This window comes from Polypterus senegalus, chromosome 1 (genome assembly GCF_016835505.1).
Source record: "Polypterus senegalus isolate Bchr_013 chromosome 1, ASM1683550v1, whole genome shotgun sequence".
In the NCBI taxonomy this organism is placed as follows: domain Eukaryota; kingdom Metazoa; phylum Chordata; class Cladistia; order Polypteriformes; family Polypteridae; genus Polypterus; species Polypterus senegalus.
This window is the reverse complement of record NC_053154.1, coordinates 303,305,422-303,326,436: the sequence shown is the minus strand read 5'-3', so window position 1 is coordinate 303,326,436 and position 21,015 is coordinate 303,305,422. Positions and strand designations below refer to the sequence as shown.

Genomic DNA, 21,015 nt, shown 5'->3' with positions numbered 1-21,015 from the left:
AAAAGGCACACAGTAGGAAAAAAGCACGAAATGTCAACTTCAATCTTGAATTTTCCACCTTAATTACGTAGTTTATTTTGTCATTAAAGTAGAACATCATAAACTTCATCTTAAAATCGTTTAATTACCCAGTTTCTCAAATCACATCGTAATTAAAGTAGCACGTTAAATGCTTTGTTTTGTATTTGATCTTTTGCTCTATGTGTGTGAATCACTATATGTTTCTGCTTTCTCTTTCTCTGACAGGACACAGAATCCATTACATTCATGATATTACAGCTCTCATGTGAATAATTAAAATACTGAGATGTATACGTGATATCTTTTTCATGATGATAGGAGTTAAAGAATGTTTTTAAACAGGGGAACATGGTGTGTGATTGTGCGCGACCTTCAATGAAATTATTGTAGCAGTACTGTCTTTCAACCTACTAATCTCCAATTCCTGTCCTTACTTTTCTTTCTCCAAATATCCAATCGCCACACAATCAGCTCTGTAATAGACATTAAGCCATCTGTAAGCTTACAACGACAATTCTTGAAAACTGTTAAGGAACATTGAAATATCTTTGTAGTACATGTTTAATTATTATATCCATCTATACTTCCAGTGTCGCGTCAGCCCCAGTAAGAATACAGCACAAGGTAGGATCAATCCGTAAACTAACTAGCGCTGCGGAACCGTGTCCTCACATGCTTAATTATTAACAAAATAGATTATTTAAATGAAGTTAAAGTTTTATCTGTATAATATAATCAACATATTTTGCTGCATTTCATCTTAAAAATGATATCATCATCATATGTAAATATGCGCTTTATAAAGTGGCAGGTTGTGCAATATTATAACTGTAGTGCAAGTTTACAGTGAGGTGATTGTACTTATAAGTACAGTTCTACAAGGAGCAATTGATTGAGTGCTTATTGATTGTGTTTAAAGGTCTTGGGATGAAACTGTTTCTGAACCACGAGATCCGTACAGGAAAGGCTTTGAAACGTTTTGCCGTGGCTGAGGCAGCGTATGCTTGATGCTGTATCCCGATAATTCTCTTTCAGATCAGCTGCTGTGATTTCCTACTCAGATACAGTGACATAAATACTCTGAGTGGTGCAGTGAGAGTAATATGGTAAAAGATGATCTACTGTGACAACCCTTAACGGGAGCAGCTGAAAGAAGAAAAAAAAAAAGGTGCAGTGAGGGTAACAACGCTAAAGCAGTTATGGTATTTGAAATACTATGGCTATTCCCTGGACCATTATATTGTTACAAGTTAATTACAATCAGATGCATTAAACTAATAAACAATATGCAGTTAGTTTCAGTGTATTTATAAAGCCTCGGCAGGAAAGTGGCAGGAACAGTAGCACTGCTTTGATGCAATGGTGCCGCCAGTCTGCAAAACTGAGCGGAAAATTTGCGTACAACAGGGTATGAGGTACCGTGGAAAAGTGTGTGGCTTTCGCCAAGTATACATCGCTATTTGAGTGTAGGTTTTATACATCCCAGGAGACTAGTGATTTGAACATGGAAAAGTTCAGTGGTGTCCTTAGTGAAAACATTTCTGTGCAGTGAGCCAAAGGTTCACCTTCTAACACATGAGGTCCCAGGTGTTTGTTATGGGTGAGGTTTGAGGGATAGCTGAATGCACCCTGACAGAGCCGAGACTCCAGGCCAAATCCAGCATTTCCAGTATTTCTATGAAGTACTTGGTAAGGTGTCTGAATCTGTGTGTCAATGTCATATTTCAGGTTTTTTTTTATTCAATAATTTTGCAAAATTTTTTTAATTCCTTGTAGTTTCTGCTCTTTTTTTAAACTCTATTTATTAAGAATTTCAAAAACAAATTACATCACTTTTCTACATAGTCACCTTCCTTTGTGATTAAATTTTCCCAGCATCATATCATCTTTTTAATGCCATCAGCAAAAAATGTTTTTGGTTGAGCGCATAACCACTGATGCATCGCTGCTTTCACATCATCATCTTTCTTCATTCCTAGTGGTCATGGCTGTAGCTGGATGTCCCGTGAGCTCTGCATCTGTCACACTAGTATGGCCATTTTCAAACATTTCAATCCACTAATAGACTATTCCACGAGTCAGAACTTTATCCCCATACTGAGCACACATGCAAAGATGAATTTGTGCTCCTGGTACACCTTCTGCCCACAAAAAGCGTACAACAGAACGCAGTTCCTCTGTGGTGCAATTGATAAGTTCCGCAGCCTTCTTTACCACAGGGTGACAACTCTTATACCACACTGCAAGGGCAGCTGGCTTGCTAGACTGAACTAGTCACATGACACACTCAGACACAACCAATTACTACTCCTCCTGTCTTCACCATTTCCAACGGAAATGTAAGTTTGGAAACTTTTTGAATGACTCTCGTATGAATGAAAGATTTATTATACATTTTTGATCATTAAAAATAAATCTGATTGATCAATTTGGCATTGGTGAGAATGGTCTAAGTAAAAGACTAATGAACTAAGTAAAAGAGGAAGCGTCAATGTGTGAGATATAAGAGATGTAGAAGCCATGCCGAGAGTCACCTTTAAAGAAGAAATATAAAAGCAAAATGTCACAATCTGAGAAGTAGGCATTACAGAAATGTACACACGAGCTGGAGTACCGATTAATAAAGTTTCAGACACACAACAATACAAAGGAAAGGTGCTGAAGTTACAAATAGAGATATCAAATGTTTATATTTTAGATAAACTTCTAAGAAGATGCTTCTTCAAGACGTTGTTCTTAAGCAGCATGGTGTCTTGTAAATCAACAACTTGATGCAGCAATGTGGAATCAGCAGATTGAGACACTGTCCAATAGGCAAGAGCACCAAATCCCAAAATGTGTACTCCGATGAAAGCAGTTCTCACAAAGCACTAAATGATAGCAAAAGATAGAGACAAGGGTGTGAGGCTGTTTACCTGATAAGAAATCTATTTTATTGTCAATTCAAGTAAAAGCAGCTGTCTGTTATACAAGTCTCGGAAATAAGCACAGACTGGCCTTGGAGATGGACAGAAGGTAGCACCTGTTAAGAATTCTAAAAATGAAGTCTACGCTATAATGCAGTGCTTCTCTCTTGACATTGCCGTCAGGCCTTCTGATTACTTTTACTCAAATATATCTATTTATAAGACACATAATATAATGCATAATACATTTACGGTAGCAACCAGAGCCACATCAACATTGGATGACATACAGTAATGAAAAAGGTGACAAGCAACTTAAAAACTGACAAAAATTTCTCAAATCAGAGATGACTGGAGATCATGATATTTGCACAGTAAGCTATTTGGTGGTCATATTCAAAGGGCCCAGTCTGGGTCATCAGGTTGATCTTCACCAAATGTTCAAATATCTCACTGTAATGGAGGCGACAACTAATGGCCTTTAGTCATTTGAAGTCTTTGGCTTGGAATCTGCAGAATTGTTGTCAGAGCACAGATATAATACTACAGTTCAGTGTCCGGGTAAAGAACAAATGAAAAATTGGAGAGAGGTGATTCAGAAGCTGTCATGGTATACTGCCTGGCCACACTGCCTAGTTGATTTGAATCTGGCACAGAGGTTTCTCCATGTCAAACTATGGGATGCATCTCAGTTACTAATTCAGTGAGATTAAATTTTATTACACTGTAGCATGAGCATTATGAGCATCTTCAAATCGCCTAATCCATAACACCTTACAAAGCACTTGTGACCAACCTTGCTATTACAACACAGGCAATACCTTTAAAACAACAAATGCAAGCTCCAGCACCAATTTTAGATAGATAGATACTTTATTATGTAACTAATACTGGGATTTTCTTCTCTTAACCTCCTCTCCACCTCTAACAATTGCACTAAATCCTCTAGTGATGATGCTAGAGGAGATATGGGGACAGTTATGGCCTAGGGGTATATAAGTACGCTGCATACAAGTGAGTGAGAGAAGGAGACAACACACACACACACACACACAAAAAAAGCTTTAACCCTTAAACCGCGCAGCCAGCTATAGTCGGCTCCCAATGCAATTTGCCAGCACGCCGGAGCCGAGCATCTTCAGCAATGTACATTTATTGAATACCACAGCCGGCTATAGTCGGTTCTGAGTGCAATTTGCCAGCATGCCAGAGCTAATCAGTCCATGCCATACATTTGTTGAGCAGCCAGCTCATGACCACTGCCATCTAATGGCGAATCAGCAACACTGTCCCTGGGATTCAGCCACTGCACTAGACTGGCCTGCAAGCATCAGTTTTGGCTTCTGTGTGCTCGTGTGCAGCCAGTTCAAGAGCAGTTGGCTCTGTGATTTACTGAATTTCATCAATGGCGTCAGTTGCACCTAGTACTGTACATAGAATGACCGATTGTTACAGTAGTTTTTATATAGTTCATTGGCAGTGTGTAAAATGATCAGTGTTGCAGTAATTGTGATGCTCTTTGCATGAGAAAAAAAGTGTTCCATTAAAATTTCACATTTTCTTGGTAAATTGTGATGTTTCCTTAAAAGGTACAGAAAAAAATGATTTGGCGTCAGGGGTGCAATAACCCTCAACCCCAAGTATGTGTAGGTTTAAGGGTTAAAAGACAATGTCACAAAATATGGAACAGTTACGCAGAAGCAAGGCAGGAGGACAACACTAACATATTGATCTAAATAAACAAAGTTTACACAGTTAGACACACACTTTCCACATTTATCACCTGAATGGCTAGCTTACAACAATTACATTTCTTTTAACAAGCAGCAACAAAACAAAGAACCAAAATCCAGACCATTTAACCTAAACTCTCCATACCTTGCTCTGTTAAACCCAAATTTATCTATCACACACTTCCTTCTTTATATATAAAAAACACATACAAGCTTCTTTTTATAACTTTCACCCCACCCACAAACCCAGATGAATTTATAACAGTGGGCAACTCACTAGGTGGGTAATTAGGGCAGGACTCAATTAAGTCATCTGCACCAAATTAAAGAAACCAACCTTAGTTTTCAAAGTAATAAATCTAGAGTAGGTCGTAACAGGGAAATCTTAGCTATTAGCGAAGTAATCAAACTAGTTAGACTAGGTTAGAGGTCCCCAACTTCGGCCCTGGAGGGCCCCAGTGGCTGCAGGTTTTTATTGTAACCCTTTTCTTAATTAGTGACCTGTTTTTGCTCCTAATTTTGAATTAATTTTAATTGACTTGTTTTTTAAGATTTGTTCCCCTTAATATCTTCATCGTTCCTCTGAATTGCTTCATTTCCTTCCTTAAATGGCACACAAACAGAAATGAAATGTAAAGTGAGTGAGCCAACAGAAGACCAATTAACTCAGGGCCTCAAACTCCTACCAATTTGACTCCAACCAGTTGCCTAATTAGGCGCAAATCTTGTCGTTATTTAAACCTGTTCTTTAATTTCATGGCTTGTTGCTGCTATCATTGTGCAATAGCAGACATTTCCAAAATTGTTAATTTTCTCTTTTCTAAGAGTACTGTTAAAATGTTTGTGGACCTGAGCAGATCACCATTCCTAAGACCTTCATCTTTCTTTATTCTTAGATATCGTATGATGGATACAGTTTGCTGGTCATGTTTTGGCTCATTTTGTGTCTCATTATTGTTTGACTGCTAATTAAGGAAAATTAAACAATTAAGGGGTCTGAGCCTTCAAGAGCAAGTCAATTAAAATGAATTCAAAAGAAGTTCATTAGCAGCAAAAACAGGTCACTAATCAAGAAAAGGGTTAGAATGCTACAAAGCTACTATGGTCCACCAGGACCGGAGTTGGGGACCCCTGGACTAGATGGGTCTCTCCTCATTTCTCAGATTTCTTATGTTCTTATGTCTCTCCAAAATGTTCACTCTTTCCTTTCTATTTGGAGTACCGTATACAATCGTGTTTAAGTTCTCCCACGGATAAGGTGGGACTGGATTTTACCGTATAATTTCCGGTATTTTATAATGTCAGTTATATAAGTCGAATGTGGAAAACTCACGCTATTGGTGCAAGAGATTATGATATGCTAACACTCAGCTGAGAGAGTAAACATAGAGCACACTGCCTTTTTTTTTGTATTGTGACCACACGGTAATACCCGAACTATTCCGGAGCAACGTTTGCACTGTTTTGTGTTTCTTGTATCTCACACCTTCATACACCTTTATCGTAAGAGAATCCCTAATCTACGATGGAGCATTCAATCAGAAGAAAATATGAAGCTGGTTTTAAATTAAAAGTCGTTGAAGTGGCAAAAGAAAATGGTAACTGCGCGGCTGCAACAAACTTTGATGTGTCTGAGAAACTTGTGCAAGATTGGAGGAGGCAAGAAGATGTAAAAAAATATATATATATATTAAGTGTCACATTTTTGAATGGTCGTATAAGTCGGGGTCTGATTTTATGATCGATTTTTCAGGTTTCAAGCCCTGACTTATACTCGAGTATCTACTGTAATTTGTCTGATTACCTTTTAAATTCTCCAGGACAGCACTATAGAATAAATATTCCAGAGGGTTGGTGCATATCTTTCTAGAACAGATCGTCTCAGAAGGTTACTGCAGCTGCAGACACACAGTTCATTCCAGCTTTAATTTCCTCTGGTTGCTTGCTATGATTTTTTTTTACCTTAGTATTTAGTAAAGGTTCCTTTAGAGGTGTCAACTTCAGTCTTAACCCATATTTTGTGGTGCTGCTGTAAAATCTTATTTGTCAGTGTACTCATCTACTGTAGGTTGTCTTTCAATTAATTGCACTTCTGCAGCTGTGTATTAAGCTTCTTAATAATATTTGAAATTGCTGTTACAAATACAGCAAGCTGCTTGGAGATGGTCTTCTAGCCTTTGCCTTTAACATGCATGTCTATAATTTTCTTTCTGATCTTCTCAGGCAACTCTCTCATTTGCTTTCTCTGGTCCATGTTCAGTGTGGGACACACGATGATACCAAACAGCAGAGGGACTACTTGTCTCCATTTAAAAAGGCTGAATGCTGATTGAACAATGGGAGACACATGTGTGATGCTAATTAAAGAAAACAGATAATCCAGTTATTTGTGATCTTTTCTAGGGGTACCAACAAATGTGTGCAGGCCGTTTTAGAATATCTTTGTAGAACAAGCAACACTTGATCTCTTTCTACATTTGCTTTGTTTTACTCAATGACATGTCTCTCTTTGAACTGCCTTTCCCAAGGTTTCTTCCATTTTTTCCTACAAGGTTTTTTTTGGAAGGTTTTCCTTGTCTTTTCAGAGAGTCAAGGCTGGGGGGCTGTCAAGAGGCAGGGCCTGTTAAAGCCCATTGCGGCACTTCCTGTGTGATTTTGGGCTATACAAAAATAAACTGTATTGTATGTCAAAGGTATGTAGGTCTTTGTGAGGCCATTGCTTTTCATTTAATCACTTTTCAGAAGGCAGATGACACTTTTTCAATGAGCTGTAAGGGTACCAACAATTTTTTCCCTTTCTGTATATTTTAAATTGGAGAAACGGCAATCTGCATGCAAGTTTTTTTGAAAATCTGTTCAGCTATTTTTTTGCATGACTGGTAAACAAACAGACAAAATATGATTTGAGTGTAGAAATGAGGTTCTTGGTGTGCAAAATGGATAAAAAACATCAAACGAAGCTAAAAAAATTCAGAAGACAGACAGAAGGTATTATGATTTTATTTATGTAGATAATTCCCTTTTCTGTGCAGCCCATCTCAAAGCATATTGCCAAGCAAGTTAAGTAGCCGGATTAAATTCAAGAAAATTTGGCGTATGATAATGTATAAGAAAACAAACTGAAAGATTATTTGATACATGATAGATTATGAGAAAATCATCTTCATAAAAATGAACAGGGGAATAGTTTGACAATATAAGATAACAAGACAGTAGAGTCAGGATCAGTTAATCTAAAAGGTTTAAATTAGTAATGTAGCCAGTAAGGGGCGTCACTGAGCCCCAAACCTCAGACACAGTAATGCTCAACACAGTCCTGGGTTTAAATAAAGTCATTTTTATTACACACTGTATCTTACTGCCAGTAATTACACAATCCCAAAACAAGTTGGGTCTCTTTTCTGTCCTTCCACCCTACTTGTGAATGTCGGTGATGTCAAGGTCATGTGGGAACCAGGGAGATCCTTCACCAACAGCAACCTCTAATGGCCCCCAGGGACCCCGACAAGGCTGCACTTCCAGACTCCAGTATCCAAGCACCCCTATGGGTGATCAGACTGGAACACCTTGAGAGGACCACTGTTACCTGTCGTATGGGGGATGGAACTGCTCCTGGCTTCTGCCTTCTGGTCCATCCCTTACATTTAGCAAGAAGTTGTTGTCTCACCCAGCCAGGATGCTAATCTGTCCACCTTGGCACTTGCAGTGAATATAAGATTGGGAAATCCTAGTAAAATGCAAGCAAGAAAAGTGTAATTTTTAAGTTATGTTTTAAGTGGGCTGCAACATCAAATTGAATAAGCGGGTTAAGATACTGACAGGAAGGATATCTGAAGTTGCCGCTGTTGCAGTTTCATGTCTAGTGAATAGAGTACGTTGTTATTTTTACTTTTGTGTCTAAATAACACAAAACATATCACTGGTCGGCAGGGCTATAATCAATAAGAATTACTAGTCAAATCTGGAACAAGTATAAGATCAATGAACAGTACTCCATAGTTCAAGATCTTAAATTATCTCAACATTTCAAAGTGAAAAAAGTTTTTCACACTGAGTAGGAAGAGTTCTAAGCTTGAGCTTGATCTGAAACCAACCCATGGAGAGCGTTCCAAGGAGTGTGCACTGTAATCTAAATAAGTATTACAAGTCTTTAGAAAACTGAGAAGACCACTGTTATACTCTCTGGTATCATGTAAGTCAATGTGAGGCAAACAACAAAAGCAATTAATCTGGTGTGTTGAAATAAAAACGCCAATGACCAAAGAACGAACAAATGATAATGGAATTTCTTCTTGTCTCGGCTGAAATTGGTCTATCTTGACTTTATGTTAGATATCCCCGAGGTAAAACAGCAAAATGACACATCCTGATCAATCAAAGAAATGCACCGTGGGTCCAAGTGTGGTCTGTTTGGACAACAAAGAAAAATGACCATTTCAAATTTCTGTAATCTATACCCCAACTCCTAAAATGAATCACATTCAGAAAACAGATACAGGAAACAAAAAGCTTTTCCTAAGCACCCTTCAGAAACACATTTTTTTTCTGTAAGAGCACTTGCTTATGGGTTTTTCTAATACTAGACATTTTATCTTTCTTTTTTCAGCTTGACAGTGTCACATCACTCATCCAAGCTGCAAAAAACCTAATGAATGCTGTAGTGCAGACCGTGAAAATGTCTTACATTGCTTCCACAAAAATAATCCGGATTCACAGCCCCAGTGGGCCCAAGTCTCCTGTTGTCATGTGGAGAATGAGAGCACCAGAAAAGAAACCACTGGTAAAGAAGGAGAAGCCGGAAGAAGCTTATGCCACTGTGAGGAAAGGGTCTGCCAAAAAGAAGATTCACCCCATCAAAGCCATGCGTGAATTCAGCGGGCGACAACTCAGCTAAGCAGAAGCCCAGAATGATGATTGATTGGCTAGAATGAAGTCTCAATTATTTTTTTTCTTTTGTTGCACGATGACTATTCATTTCTCTTAAAATGTTTACTATGTGCTGTTTTACTCTGCAAGAATGATACTTTAACATATAGCATAGCGAATTAGATTTAAGATATTTTGTTTAACTTGTGAAACAAAACCAGAATGATTCATGGATAAAAATGGCTTAGTATTTAGAAAAATAAATTGCATAAGTTCAGGAAAACATTAAATCGGGCATTGACCCAAGGGTAAAGTAATGATAAAATTTTTTATCATATGTGCATTAAATAAGAAAAATATTAATCAATAAGTAAAAGAAAAACATGTAAAGTAACATAAAATTCTCAAACCAGCTTAATCCAGTTTAGGGTCACGGGGTGCCAGATGCAATGCAGGAACTAAGACAGGACAAGGCCCAGTCCATCGCAAGGCCACAAATAAGGTATAGTACCCAAAAAAGCTCTCAGCCATACAAAATACATGTGGAAATTTCTGTCATTCATTAGAACTGTGTTTTGCAACCAGTGTGCTGCACCACAGAGGTGCGCTGTGAGAGCTACCCACTTATGCCATGGAAATAGTGTAGTGCATTACGTTCTAAACTTGAGAGGGACAAGCTGGTGTAAATGCAGCTCCACATTCACTATATTGCAGACATAGCACTTAGAGCACTTTGGACGTGTTTCCTGACTGCTAGGTGTGGGGTTGCCAGCTAGTCTCACATGGCCAGCGTGGGTAAGTTAGAGAGGAGTGGGAAAAGGGAGATGCTACCAAAGTGCTCACTAAGTGGTGTGTCAGCAAACGCTTTTCTCTGAGCTGATTTTTTACCAGCTGCTCTGGTAGTCCTGCCCCTTCAGACTGTTGAGGACGTGAATTAGATATTTGTGGTCAGTAGAATTGCGTTGTGCCTTAGAATATTTTTAGTTACAAAAAGTAGACAGAAAAAAAGGTTGCGAAACACTGCATTAGAAGCTTGTTAATCCATTACAGACATGCTAAAGCCACACTTTACAGTATAATTGCATATGGTACAGATGATCACTTGCGCTGGGCTACAAAGATTTTGCTTCCTGAACACCTTTGAGAGTATGGAATTTTTTACTCATTGACAGAGAGTAGTCTTCCTTCTTCCTTGCATCTTTCAGATGTCTAGTGTTATACTTGTGTCTTGATGCCTAATTCTTCCCTCCAGTCCTTCTTCAGCTTAAGCTTCTGTCTGGCTGTCATCAGATGATGGCCTGACACTACATTTGCCCCTCTCTTCTTTCTGATGTCCTATAGGGATCTTTGGAACCTCTTACCTTTGCTGACGTGATCTGTCTGGTTCTTGGTTACATGATCTGGTAACACTCAGGTTGCCTTATTTATCTTCTTTTGTACAAATACATTACCCCCACTGCGGTGGGCTGGTGCCCTGCCCGGGGTTTGTTTCCTGCCTTGAGCCCTGTGTTGGCAGGGATTGGCTCCAGCAGACCCCTGGGACGCTGTAGTTTGGATATAGCGGGTTGGATAATAGATGGATGGACATTACCCCCAATGACCAGTTTATTCAAATCACACATGCCTGCAAACCACTCCTCATTCTCATTCATATCCTCAAATCCATTAACCCCCATCACTTCTTTATACCTGATGTTGTCACTTCCCATCTTTGCATTGAAGTCCATCATTAGGATGTTAAAGTTTCTGTCTGTGTGCATCTCCAGGATGGCCTGCTGCATGTTGTAGTCCTGCTCCTTTTCCTCTTTATCACTGTCATTTGTTGGTGCATAGCACTGCACATTGTTCATAGTTATTTCCTTTTTCTTGATACGGAAGAATTCCATGATAATTCTGGGGCTATGAGCCTCCCATTTTACAACTGCCCTCTAGATAACACCAGTGTGACTCCATAAGTATGAGAGGTGTTGTACTCCTCATGTCCGGTGTACAGCAGACACTCCCATGTGGCCAATTGTCTTTGTCCATCCTGTATCCTTCTAGTCTCATTGATTCTATTTAGGACAAATCTGTAGCTCTTCATATCTCTGATGCTCTTAGTGCTGTTTTTCCTGCTTGATATGTGGTTCTTACTTTTCATGCTCGATACTAATTGAGCTAGCCAAAAGCAGGACTATCAGGCTTGTAACATCCAGAAACTTCTGACTTTTGCTAAAAAGTATCATAAATTGTCTAGGCCCTACCTTTCTAAGGACAAGGCATATTTGGTTTCTATTGTTGTTTCTGTAGCTATTGATTCAATGGAGTGGGGTAGCTAGCCCCATGACAACACCATTCTCCTTTCTAAGCTGGGTTTTGGACCTGCTGTGGTTGAGATCAGGGTCGTCTTGATGCATAGCCATGCAGGGTGTTTGCCTGGGGTCCCCACGCTAATCTGTGTATGTTGTAACTTGCGAGTGGTTGTATAGGTGGGGCCTCCAGTGCACTGCTTTCCCCGGGAGGCGGCTATAATGTTGCTAAGATGACCCTGGTTGAGATAGCAAAAATCTACTTTGAATTTACCTATCAAGCGTTGTTTTATTGCAATTGCCTAACTTTGTGATTTCTCCTGTGATGGATGGCCAGGGCCATTACTCGGCCAGGATGCCAGCTGGATGGAAGGACCGGGGGAGAGAGTACTGCATACACAAGTCATTACCTTCCATGGGACGCTAGATGGCAGCCCCCCTTGGTGGCTTTAGCACCATGGATTCCTGCAGGGAGTTGGAGTTTGATACAGCCCTGTTGGGTTCCATGGGGGCAGCTATGGAGAAGTTGAGGCGGAAAGAGGGAGAAGAAGAAAAGAAAAGAAGGAACCGAGTATTTAGTGTGTGCTTGGTGCATTGTACTGCGCTGCGGTTGGGAGCAAGGAAAATGAGCTTCCCTTCTGAAATAAACATGTGCTATGCTGGAACTCGTGTCTCATGCCTGTCTGTGTTGGGTTGCACCCCATGGTGGTCAGACCCCTCATATTATGAATATACATATACTGTACAACAAGTACAACTGGAACATCTGAGCTCATCTAAAATCAGCCTGAATACTGTTACCTTTACAAATACAAATCTCCTTACATTAAAGAGAATTGGCCACACCGTGAACATGTGACATTTAAACCACTTGTTGACCTAACAAAGACATTTTTTGCCACCTCTACAATTAAAACTTGGTTTGACGAAAAATTTCATAAAAGTGATGAACATAAAAGTGATTTTAATATTTGAGACAGATGTTTTCACACATAACTTATGATGCACTCCATTTACCTCGAAAGTCAAATGTCAAGGCGGGGAATGACTTCACACTCGAGTTGACTGTGTTCCAGTAAAACAATTAAAGAAAAACCAATATGGACACATCCAGAACAACATTTGTTATGCTTGCTCAATCAGAATGAATAGCAGTTGATAACAATGAGTTATGCTGCATTTTGTGTATCCGAGCACCATAGAAACAATGTCCATAGATAGAAGTTGGACAGTACTTTGTGTATGACTGATTCAATGAGACTCTAAAATACAGTTATTCCACGAGTTACAGACATCCGACATACGAACAACTCATACTTACGAAAGGGGCCGCAGCTGCTCCTTCATCTGTCTGGGGGATGCGACACAGGCTCCTCAGTAACTACCGATCCGTCATCTTCGGCATGGGGATGCTGCAAGCAGTGGCTGGACGGAGGCTGGAGGGGGACAGTTTCGCTGCTTGCGCAGTGTAGTGTCCCTCTGGCAGCTCCAGCTGATGAATGGGGTGGTGGGGGCTGCACCCCATTCATTCTCAGTAGGCAGCTGGGTGCGTGGCAAGCAGTGACCTGGGGTCCATAGTCACCGGGGCCACAGCTACCGTGCTTCCCCAAAAATAAGACCTACTCCGAAAGTAAGCCCTAGCATGATTTTCAGGCTGCTCTGTAATATAAGCTCTACCCTAAGCCCAAGTCAAGATCATCAACTGAAAAGTAAGGCGTCACGCAGTGCGACGCATGTGCCCGAAACATCCATTAAATTCCGAGGAAACCTTGCCACAATATCTCTGAAAAGGATGTTTAATGATTACCTCCATCAATTAGGGGATGCGCCCATTCAAGCAGCATAGGAGCAAGACAGGAACAAAATCCCTGGACGGGGCATCAGCTCATCGCAAGGTGAACACAAGCTCACACATACACTGGCGTCAATGTAGCTTCACCAGATCCCCAAACCTTCATATCTTTGGAAGGAAACCAGAGCCCACTGCGGAAACCCACCAGGAAAACAAGCAAACTCCAGGCAGGGATGTGACTCCCTGCGAGACAGCACTGCCCGCCCTCTACACAGCTTTGCAGTGTCCCTCGAACGGCTGCCCCATTCATTTTTAGTGGACGGCTGGTGATGCTGCAAGTGGTGACCCGGTTGTGGCTGAACAGAGGCCTTTGAGGGTGAAAGGGGCGGTGGGGGGCAGCACTGTAGTGTGCTTCGGGTGGCTGCCTGTTGAATGGGGGCGGTGGTGGGTGATTCACTACCTGCCTTTGGCCACACCATGTTCGTTTTCGGTGGGCGAACGCTGCAGGCAGCATACTGTATGCAAGTGGATATGACTGTGTGGTGGGTGGGTGGTGAACCGCCACTCACCGCCCCCATTCATTCTCAGTAGCAAGCCTGCTTGTACTGTTACGCACATAGCAAAGAACTAACCAATGAAGACCTTATGGAACTAGAACAATAGATGATAGAATTCAGCGAAGAAAACCAGGACCTAGGAACTCCAACCAAAAAGTTTTCTACAAAAAAGTTAGCTGATGCATTTCGTTTCATCGAAGCAGGAATGGCAAAGTTAGAGGAGCAAGATCCTGATATAGAGAAGTTCACCAAAGTTTACTGAAGGCCTGAGATGTTACAAGGCTATTTATAATGAGATTAGCAGAATACCCGCGCTTCAGAAATGGAGAAGTAGTGTTTTAAAGAAGGTACGAAAAAGAAAAGGAAAAATTTTAAAATAACGTAACATGATTGTTAATGTAATTGTTTTGTCATTGATATGAGTGTTGTTCTCATATCTTTCTATCTATCTATGTTGTTCTCATATCTATCTATCTATATATATCTCTATCTATCTATCTATATATATCTCTATCTATCTATCTATATATACATATATATATATATATATATATATATATATAGCAAAATACCCGTGCTTGGCAGCGAGAAGTAGTGTGTTAAAGAAGGAAAGAGAAAGAAAAGGAAACATTTTGAAAATAACATAACATGATTGTCAATGTAATTGTTTTGTCACTGTTATGAGTGTCGCTGTGATATATACGTATATATATATAGCAAAATACCAGCTTAGCGATGTCATGTGTTAAAGAAGTTATGAAAAGAAAAGGAAACATTTTAAAAATAATGTAACATGATTGTCAAAGTAATTGTTTTGTGTATTTGGTGGCAGCGTCACAAAGTTGTTTTCGGTAGCTGCATCAGAAAATGTACCACTGACGCCTGACACGCCTCCTTTTACTGTTTTCTCACAGCTTGGATTGCTGCTGTCATATATATACACACACACATACACACATACATACATATATATATAATATACATATATATACACATACATATCTTCATATCTACATATCTATATACATATCTACACACACAAATTATATATATGTGCGTATGTATGTATGTGTGTGTGTGTGTGTGTGTGTGTGTGTGTGTGTGTGTGTGTGTGTGTGTGTGTGTGTGTGTATATATATATATATTGTCACGCTTGGCGATTAGGAGGCATGGACTGATTCGAGAACACCTGGGAAAACATTCGCCGCCAGGGAATGGCGGGGTATTAACTTTCTCCCTCTGCTTCCTTGTAGAAAAAGAGACCTTCCAGCACCATAGACCTGGTTTGACCGCAGTGCGGTACTTCCGCCCTTCCTCCGCCATCTTGCCCTGACGTCATCCTTCCCATCCTCCCTTGCGGTCCTTCCCAGCTTCCCTCCACTTCGGCTCCACCCCAATAAAATGGCCGCGACGCCAGGAGTCGGCGTCGCGTTATGAACTGTTTGGTTTATACTTTTGACCCTTTTCATTTAAAAATATTTGTTGTATACAATATACGGGGCCGGAAAACCCCAACTCTTATTGCTGTCTCCTCGGTCCTTTACAACTGGCGTAGTCGGCAGGATTCAGAGATCCCGAGATGACGGAGGGACAGGACCTCAACACTGTGCTGCAGTCAATGAACGTCCAGCTCCAGGCGCTGCAGCAGGCGCAAGCCACCACCACCCGGGAGCTGGAGGCCACAAAGGTCAGGTTGGTAGAGGCCCAACGGGCGAGACCAGACCCGCCCAAGCAGGCGCCTCCTCCTTTAGTCCCGATGGGCCCTTCGGAGGACGTCGAGGCTTACCTGGGCGTGTTTGAGAGGACGCCACCCGGAACGAGTGGCAGCGGTCCGAGTGGGCGCCATTCTGGCGCCATATCTGAAGGGACCCGCGCAGCGGGCCTATTATGACCTTCCTGAGGAGGAGGCCACCAATTACGACCTCCTCAAGCCCGAAATACTGGCCCGCTACGGCATTAGCCCGGGCCAGCAGGCGGCTGAATGGCGGAACTGGGTCTTTGACCCGAAAAGCCTGCTCGCGCCAGGCGTTGAGTTCTGGGGCAAGATGGGGCTGGCTACGGCCAGAGGGACCCCAGGCGCGGAAAGTGGTCGAACAGGTGGCCTGTGAGGGCCTGGTCAATGCCATGCCCAGTTCCCTCGCCCAGCAGGTCCGGGGACACGCCTACCAAAACATGTCGGGCCTCCTAGACGTCCTGGAGCGTCAGATGGCGGTCCTCCGACTTGGGGGGTCAGAAAGGCCTGCTCGCGGGAACCGACAGGGACGGGCGGCCACCCCCGAGCCCTCTCGACGCGCTGCAGAAGCGCCACCAAGACCCAGAGAGAAGCCGGGACCGCCGCGCTGTTTCAAGTGTGGCGAGACCGGCCACCTACTACCAACCTGCCCCCACAACATCGCTCCGGAGCCTATGGACTGTACCTGGACGTCGTCGGAGAGGTATTGTATCCCGCCGCATCCCTTGGCGAGTCCGAACACGGGAGTGGTGTTGCTAAATGGGCACGCCGTGGTGGCTTTGTTTGATTCCGGCAGCAACATTACCATTGTCGCTCGCCGCTTTGTCTTACCGCAACAGTGGTTAAAACAGCGTTTGTTGGTCACTTGTGTGCATGGGGGGACTAGGTCATATCGTTCCGCTCACTGTTATGTCACCTGGAAGGGGGAACCAACCCAAATGACGGTCGCTGTGTTGCCAGAACCCCCCTTCCCAGTGATTTTGGGACAAGACTGGTCTAAAAGAATCAGCGGTAAGCCATTCGCCGCTCCCGGGGCCATGTTGGATCTGGTTATGAGGGGAAAAGGCACCCTCCCGCGCCTCCACGCCGTGCACAAGGGCAGGCCCTATCGGCGCTGGTGTTTCGGGGGACCTTTCCCTGGCCACGGACCTTGACCCGGAAGACTCCGCCGGGGAAGGGACTAGCCAGGGAACTCTTCCCAGGCCCAGGCCACAAGACCCTCTCGGCGCCTGGACCATCAGTTTCGGTCCACGCCGGCCTCCTTTAAGAGGGAGCAGTGGAATGATGATTCCCTGCGCTTTGCCCGGAATGCGGTCGTTCTGCCTAACAGCTCACCAGCGGACGGGTCCACACCGCGTGACCCCTTCTTTGTCCTTGAAAATGATCTGTTGTACCGAAAGTGGCTACCCATGAGGGCGAGGTGCGGAAGTTGCTGCTAATTCCGCGTACCTTCCGGCGGGAGATATGCGAGTTAGCTCATGCTCACCTCCTAGGCGCCCACCTCGGGGCCGAAAAAACGCTGGAGAGAATTAAGCTCCGGTTTTACTGGCCTGGGATCAATGAGGAGGTCCGGCGTTTCTGTCAATCCTGTCCGGAGTGCCAGACCCGCCAGATTCCTAGACGGGACCGTGCTCCTCTAGTCCCTATACCCCTAGTTGATGTACCCTTTGAAAGAATAGGGGTCGATTTGGTAGGACCCCTGGAGCCCTCAACCCGTGGCCACAAGTATATCCTAGTCATGGTGGACTATGCCACCCGGTACCCAGAGGCGGTTCCCCTGCGCTCCGCTAATACTAAAAGCATCGCACGGGAACTGGTTAATTTGTTTTCACGCGTGGGCATACCCAAGGAGGTCCTCACGGACCAGGGTACGCCCTTTACATCGGATACGTTCAGGGAGGTAGCCAAATTACTGCAGATAAAGCACCTGAAAGCGTCTGTCTATCACCCGCAAACTGACGGGCTGGTGGAACGCTTTAACCAGACGCTTAAGCAGATGCTTCGCAAGGTAGTCAGCGCGGACGGCAGGAACTGGGACCAGCTCCTCCCGCTCGTGCTTTTTGCTTACCGGGAGGTACCCCAGGCCTCTACTGGCTTCTCCCCATTTGAATTGTTATATGGGCGACAACCCCGGGGAATCCTCGACATCCTAAAAGAAGGCTGGGAGGCCGAGGCCCTTCCTTCCTCTAACATTTTGGAGTACGTAGCGCAACTGCGCGACCGACTCACAAAGATCAGGCCCCTCCTAAAAGAGCACGCGTGACTCGTGCGCAAGCAGCGCAGGCCGGTGTTACAACCGCAACTCCGTCCTCAGGGAGTTCCGCCCGGGGACCGGAGTTATGGTGCTCGTCCCCGACCTCCCACTCGAAGCTGCTCGCTCACTGGCAAGGGCCTTACGAGGTTAAGGAGAGAAAGGGGCTCGTCGACTATTTGGTGAAACAGCCCAATCGTCGACCGAGTGAGAGGATCTATCATGTCAACCTGTTAAAGCCCTGGAGAGATAGAGAGGAGCTTCCCAGCTCCCATAGGTCACTCTCCCTTTTCACGAGCACAACTGCCCTTAACCTCGGAGAAGAGCTGACCCCAAGCAGCGGCAGGAGTTAGCCCAAACCCTCCGTGCCATCCCGAGGTGGTGAGCGAGTCACCCGGCCGGACCTCGCTGATTGCCCACGATATAGTCACGGACCCGGTAATCGTCCGGGAGAGGCCTTACAGACTCCCGGAGGCAAAACGTGCAGAGGTCGAACTGGAGGTGAAACGTATGTTGGACATGGACATAATTGAAGAGAGCCATAGTCCCTGGTCCAGCCCTATTGTCCTCGTCTCCAAGCCAGACGGCTCCTGGAGGTTCTGTAACGACTTTAGGCGCCTGAATCAGATCTCCAAGTTCGATGCCTACCCCATGCCCCGCATTGATGACCTCCTTGAGCGGCTGGGTGCGGCTCGATATTTGACTACCCTTGACATGACAAAAGGGTATTGGCAAATTCCTTTAACGGCATCCGCAAAGGAAAAACGGCCTTTAGCACCCCTAGCGGGCACTGGCAGTACAAGGTCCTCCCATTTGGGCTGCACGGGGCCCCGGCGACCTTCCAACGTCTGGTAGACAGAGTGCTGAAGCCCCACCAGTCCTATAGTGCCGCCTACCTGGATGACGTTGTCATCTATTCCGGCACCTGGGAGGAGCATCTACTGCAGGTCGCAGCTGTCCTCCTAACACTGGCTAAAGCCGGCCTCCGCATAAACCCCGGAAGTGTTTTTGGATTAAAGGAGGCCAAATATTTAGGCTACCTCGTGGGACAAGGACAGGTGCGCCACAGGGCTCCAAAGTTAAAGACATCTTAGAATGGCCCCGTCCGAATACCAAGAAACAGGTGCAGGCTTTCTTGGGGCTTGCGGGTTACTACCGCCGGTTTGTTCCCCGCTTCTCCGGAAGAGCAGCACCCTTGACTGACCTGACAAAAAGGCTCCCTCTGCGTGGTGTGGACCGACAAGGCAGAACGCGCGTTCAGTGACCTAAAGAAGGCCCTAACGTCGGCACCTGTGTTACGGACGCCCGATTTTGGGCTCCCGTTTATCCTCCAGACCGACGCTTCGGACACAGGCCTGGGCGCCGTGCTGAGCCAAAGCGTCGATGGTGTCGAGCACCCTGTGATGTACCTTAGCCGGAAACTGATGGACCGGGAGACCCGGTGCAGCGGTGGAGAGGGAGGCCTTGGCCATTAAGTGGGCAGTGACCCACCTCCGCTACTACCTGCTGGGTCGCGAATTCGCTCTGGTGACTGATCACGCTGCACTTCAGTGGATGTCCCTGCACAAAGAGTCGAATCCGCGGGTCACTAGGTGGTTTCTGGACTTGCAGCCGTATAAGTTCACTGTCACTTATCGGCGGGGCACCCTTCAGGCCAATGCCGATGCCCTCTCTCGTATTCACGACCTCTCGGTTAGGTCCGCCCGACCTGACGGTCCTGGGCTAAGGGGCCGCGGACTGATTCGAGAACACCTGGGAAAACATTCGCCAGGGAATGGCGGGTATTAACTTTCTCCCTCTGCTTCCTTGTAGAAAAGAGACCTTCCAGCACCATAGGCCTGGTTTGACCGCAGTGCGGTACTTCCGCCCTTCCTCCGCCATCTTGCCCTGACGTCATCCTTCCCATCCTCCCTTGTCCTTCCCAGCTTCCCTCCACTTCCGGCTCCACCCCAATAAAATGGCCGCGACGCCAGGAGTCGGCGTCGCGTTATGAACTGTTTGGTTTATACTTTTGACCCTTTTTCATTTAAAAAATATTTGTTGTATACAATATACGGGGCGGAAAACCCCAACTCTTATTGCTGTCTCCTCGGTCCTTTACAATATATAATCTAGATAGGGGTGTGTGTGTGTATATATATATATACATATACTTGTGTGTATGTTTGTATGTGTCTATATGTGTGTGTATAGCTTTGGTCACTGAGTGCAAGGGAAAAATAATGAAATATAGTCTATAAGTTATTAAACAGTAAAACATTAACGTTTTAAGAAGTACAGGTACATTGAGCACTACTGGAGTGGTTAGGGTAAACTACATTTTAAAACTGTGTAACAAAACAGGTAAGTAACTAACAGCAGCTAAAATGTATATGGATCATCTCTCGGTAGTAGATCCCTTTTGAAAGGCGCTACACGACGGCTGTGGTATAGAAATTACATTTTCTATGTGAGCGTTCAAATTTGTGCCTCTGGTAATGTGCCTTACCGGCAATTAAAGAAAATTATTTTTGTGTCCTCTGCCGTGTTAAGAGAGAAAGGCTTTGGTTTTGGATAAAAGGAAAAAGGTGTAAAGAAAGGAAAGTTGCCTTTTTCTTTTATATAGTATAGAGATGTGTTCGCTGGCGTTATGATCGCCTTTTGGCGACAGTCATGATGGGTCTTGTGTAGACTGGTGAAACGTCCCGCCATTAATCGGCTGTGATGGCACTGTGAGTCCTCCACTGTATGCGTGTGTTCATAATCGAACTGAGGACCTGATAATCGTGATACGTGCAAAAGAAAGTGTGAATCGCCTTAATATTATTTTGCCGTGGTGTAGAAAAGGGGTCCGTGTTTGCACTTGTCTGGGCTATAGCTCAGGGTAGGA

The 21,015-nt window shown here is 44.0% G+C and overlaps 1 protein-coding gene across 1 annotated transcript in view; it reads left to right on the top strand.

Moving 5' to 3' along the window:
* LOC120514561 (catenin alpha-3-like) overlaps positions 1-11,012 on the top strand; it is a 2,459,329-nt gene extending 2,448,317 nt beyond the window's left edge. The window contains exon 18 of the mRNA XM_039735001.1: positions 9,267-11,012. Coding sequence (XP_039590935.1) covers positions 9,267-9,554 — 288 coding nt within the window. The 3' untranslated portion in view covers positions 9,555-11,012. The remainder of the gene's footprint in view (positions 1-9,266) is intronic.
* Positions 11,013-21,015: the final 10,003 nt, after the last annotated feature.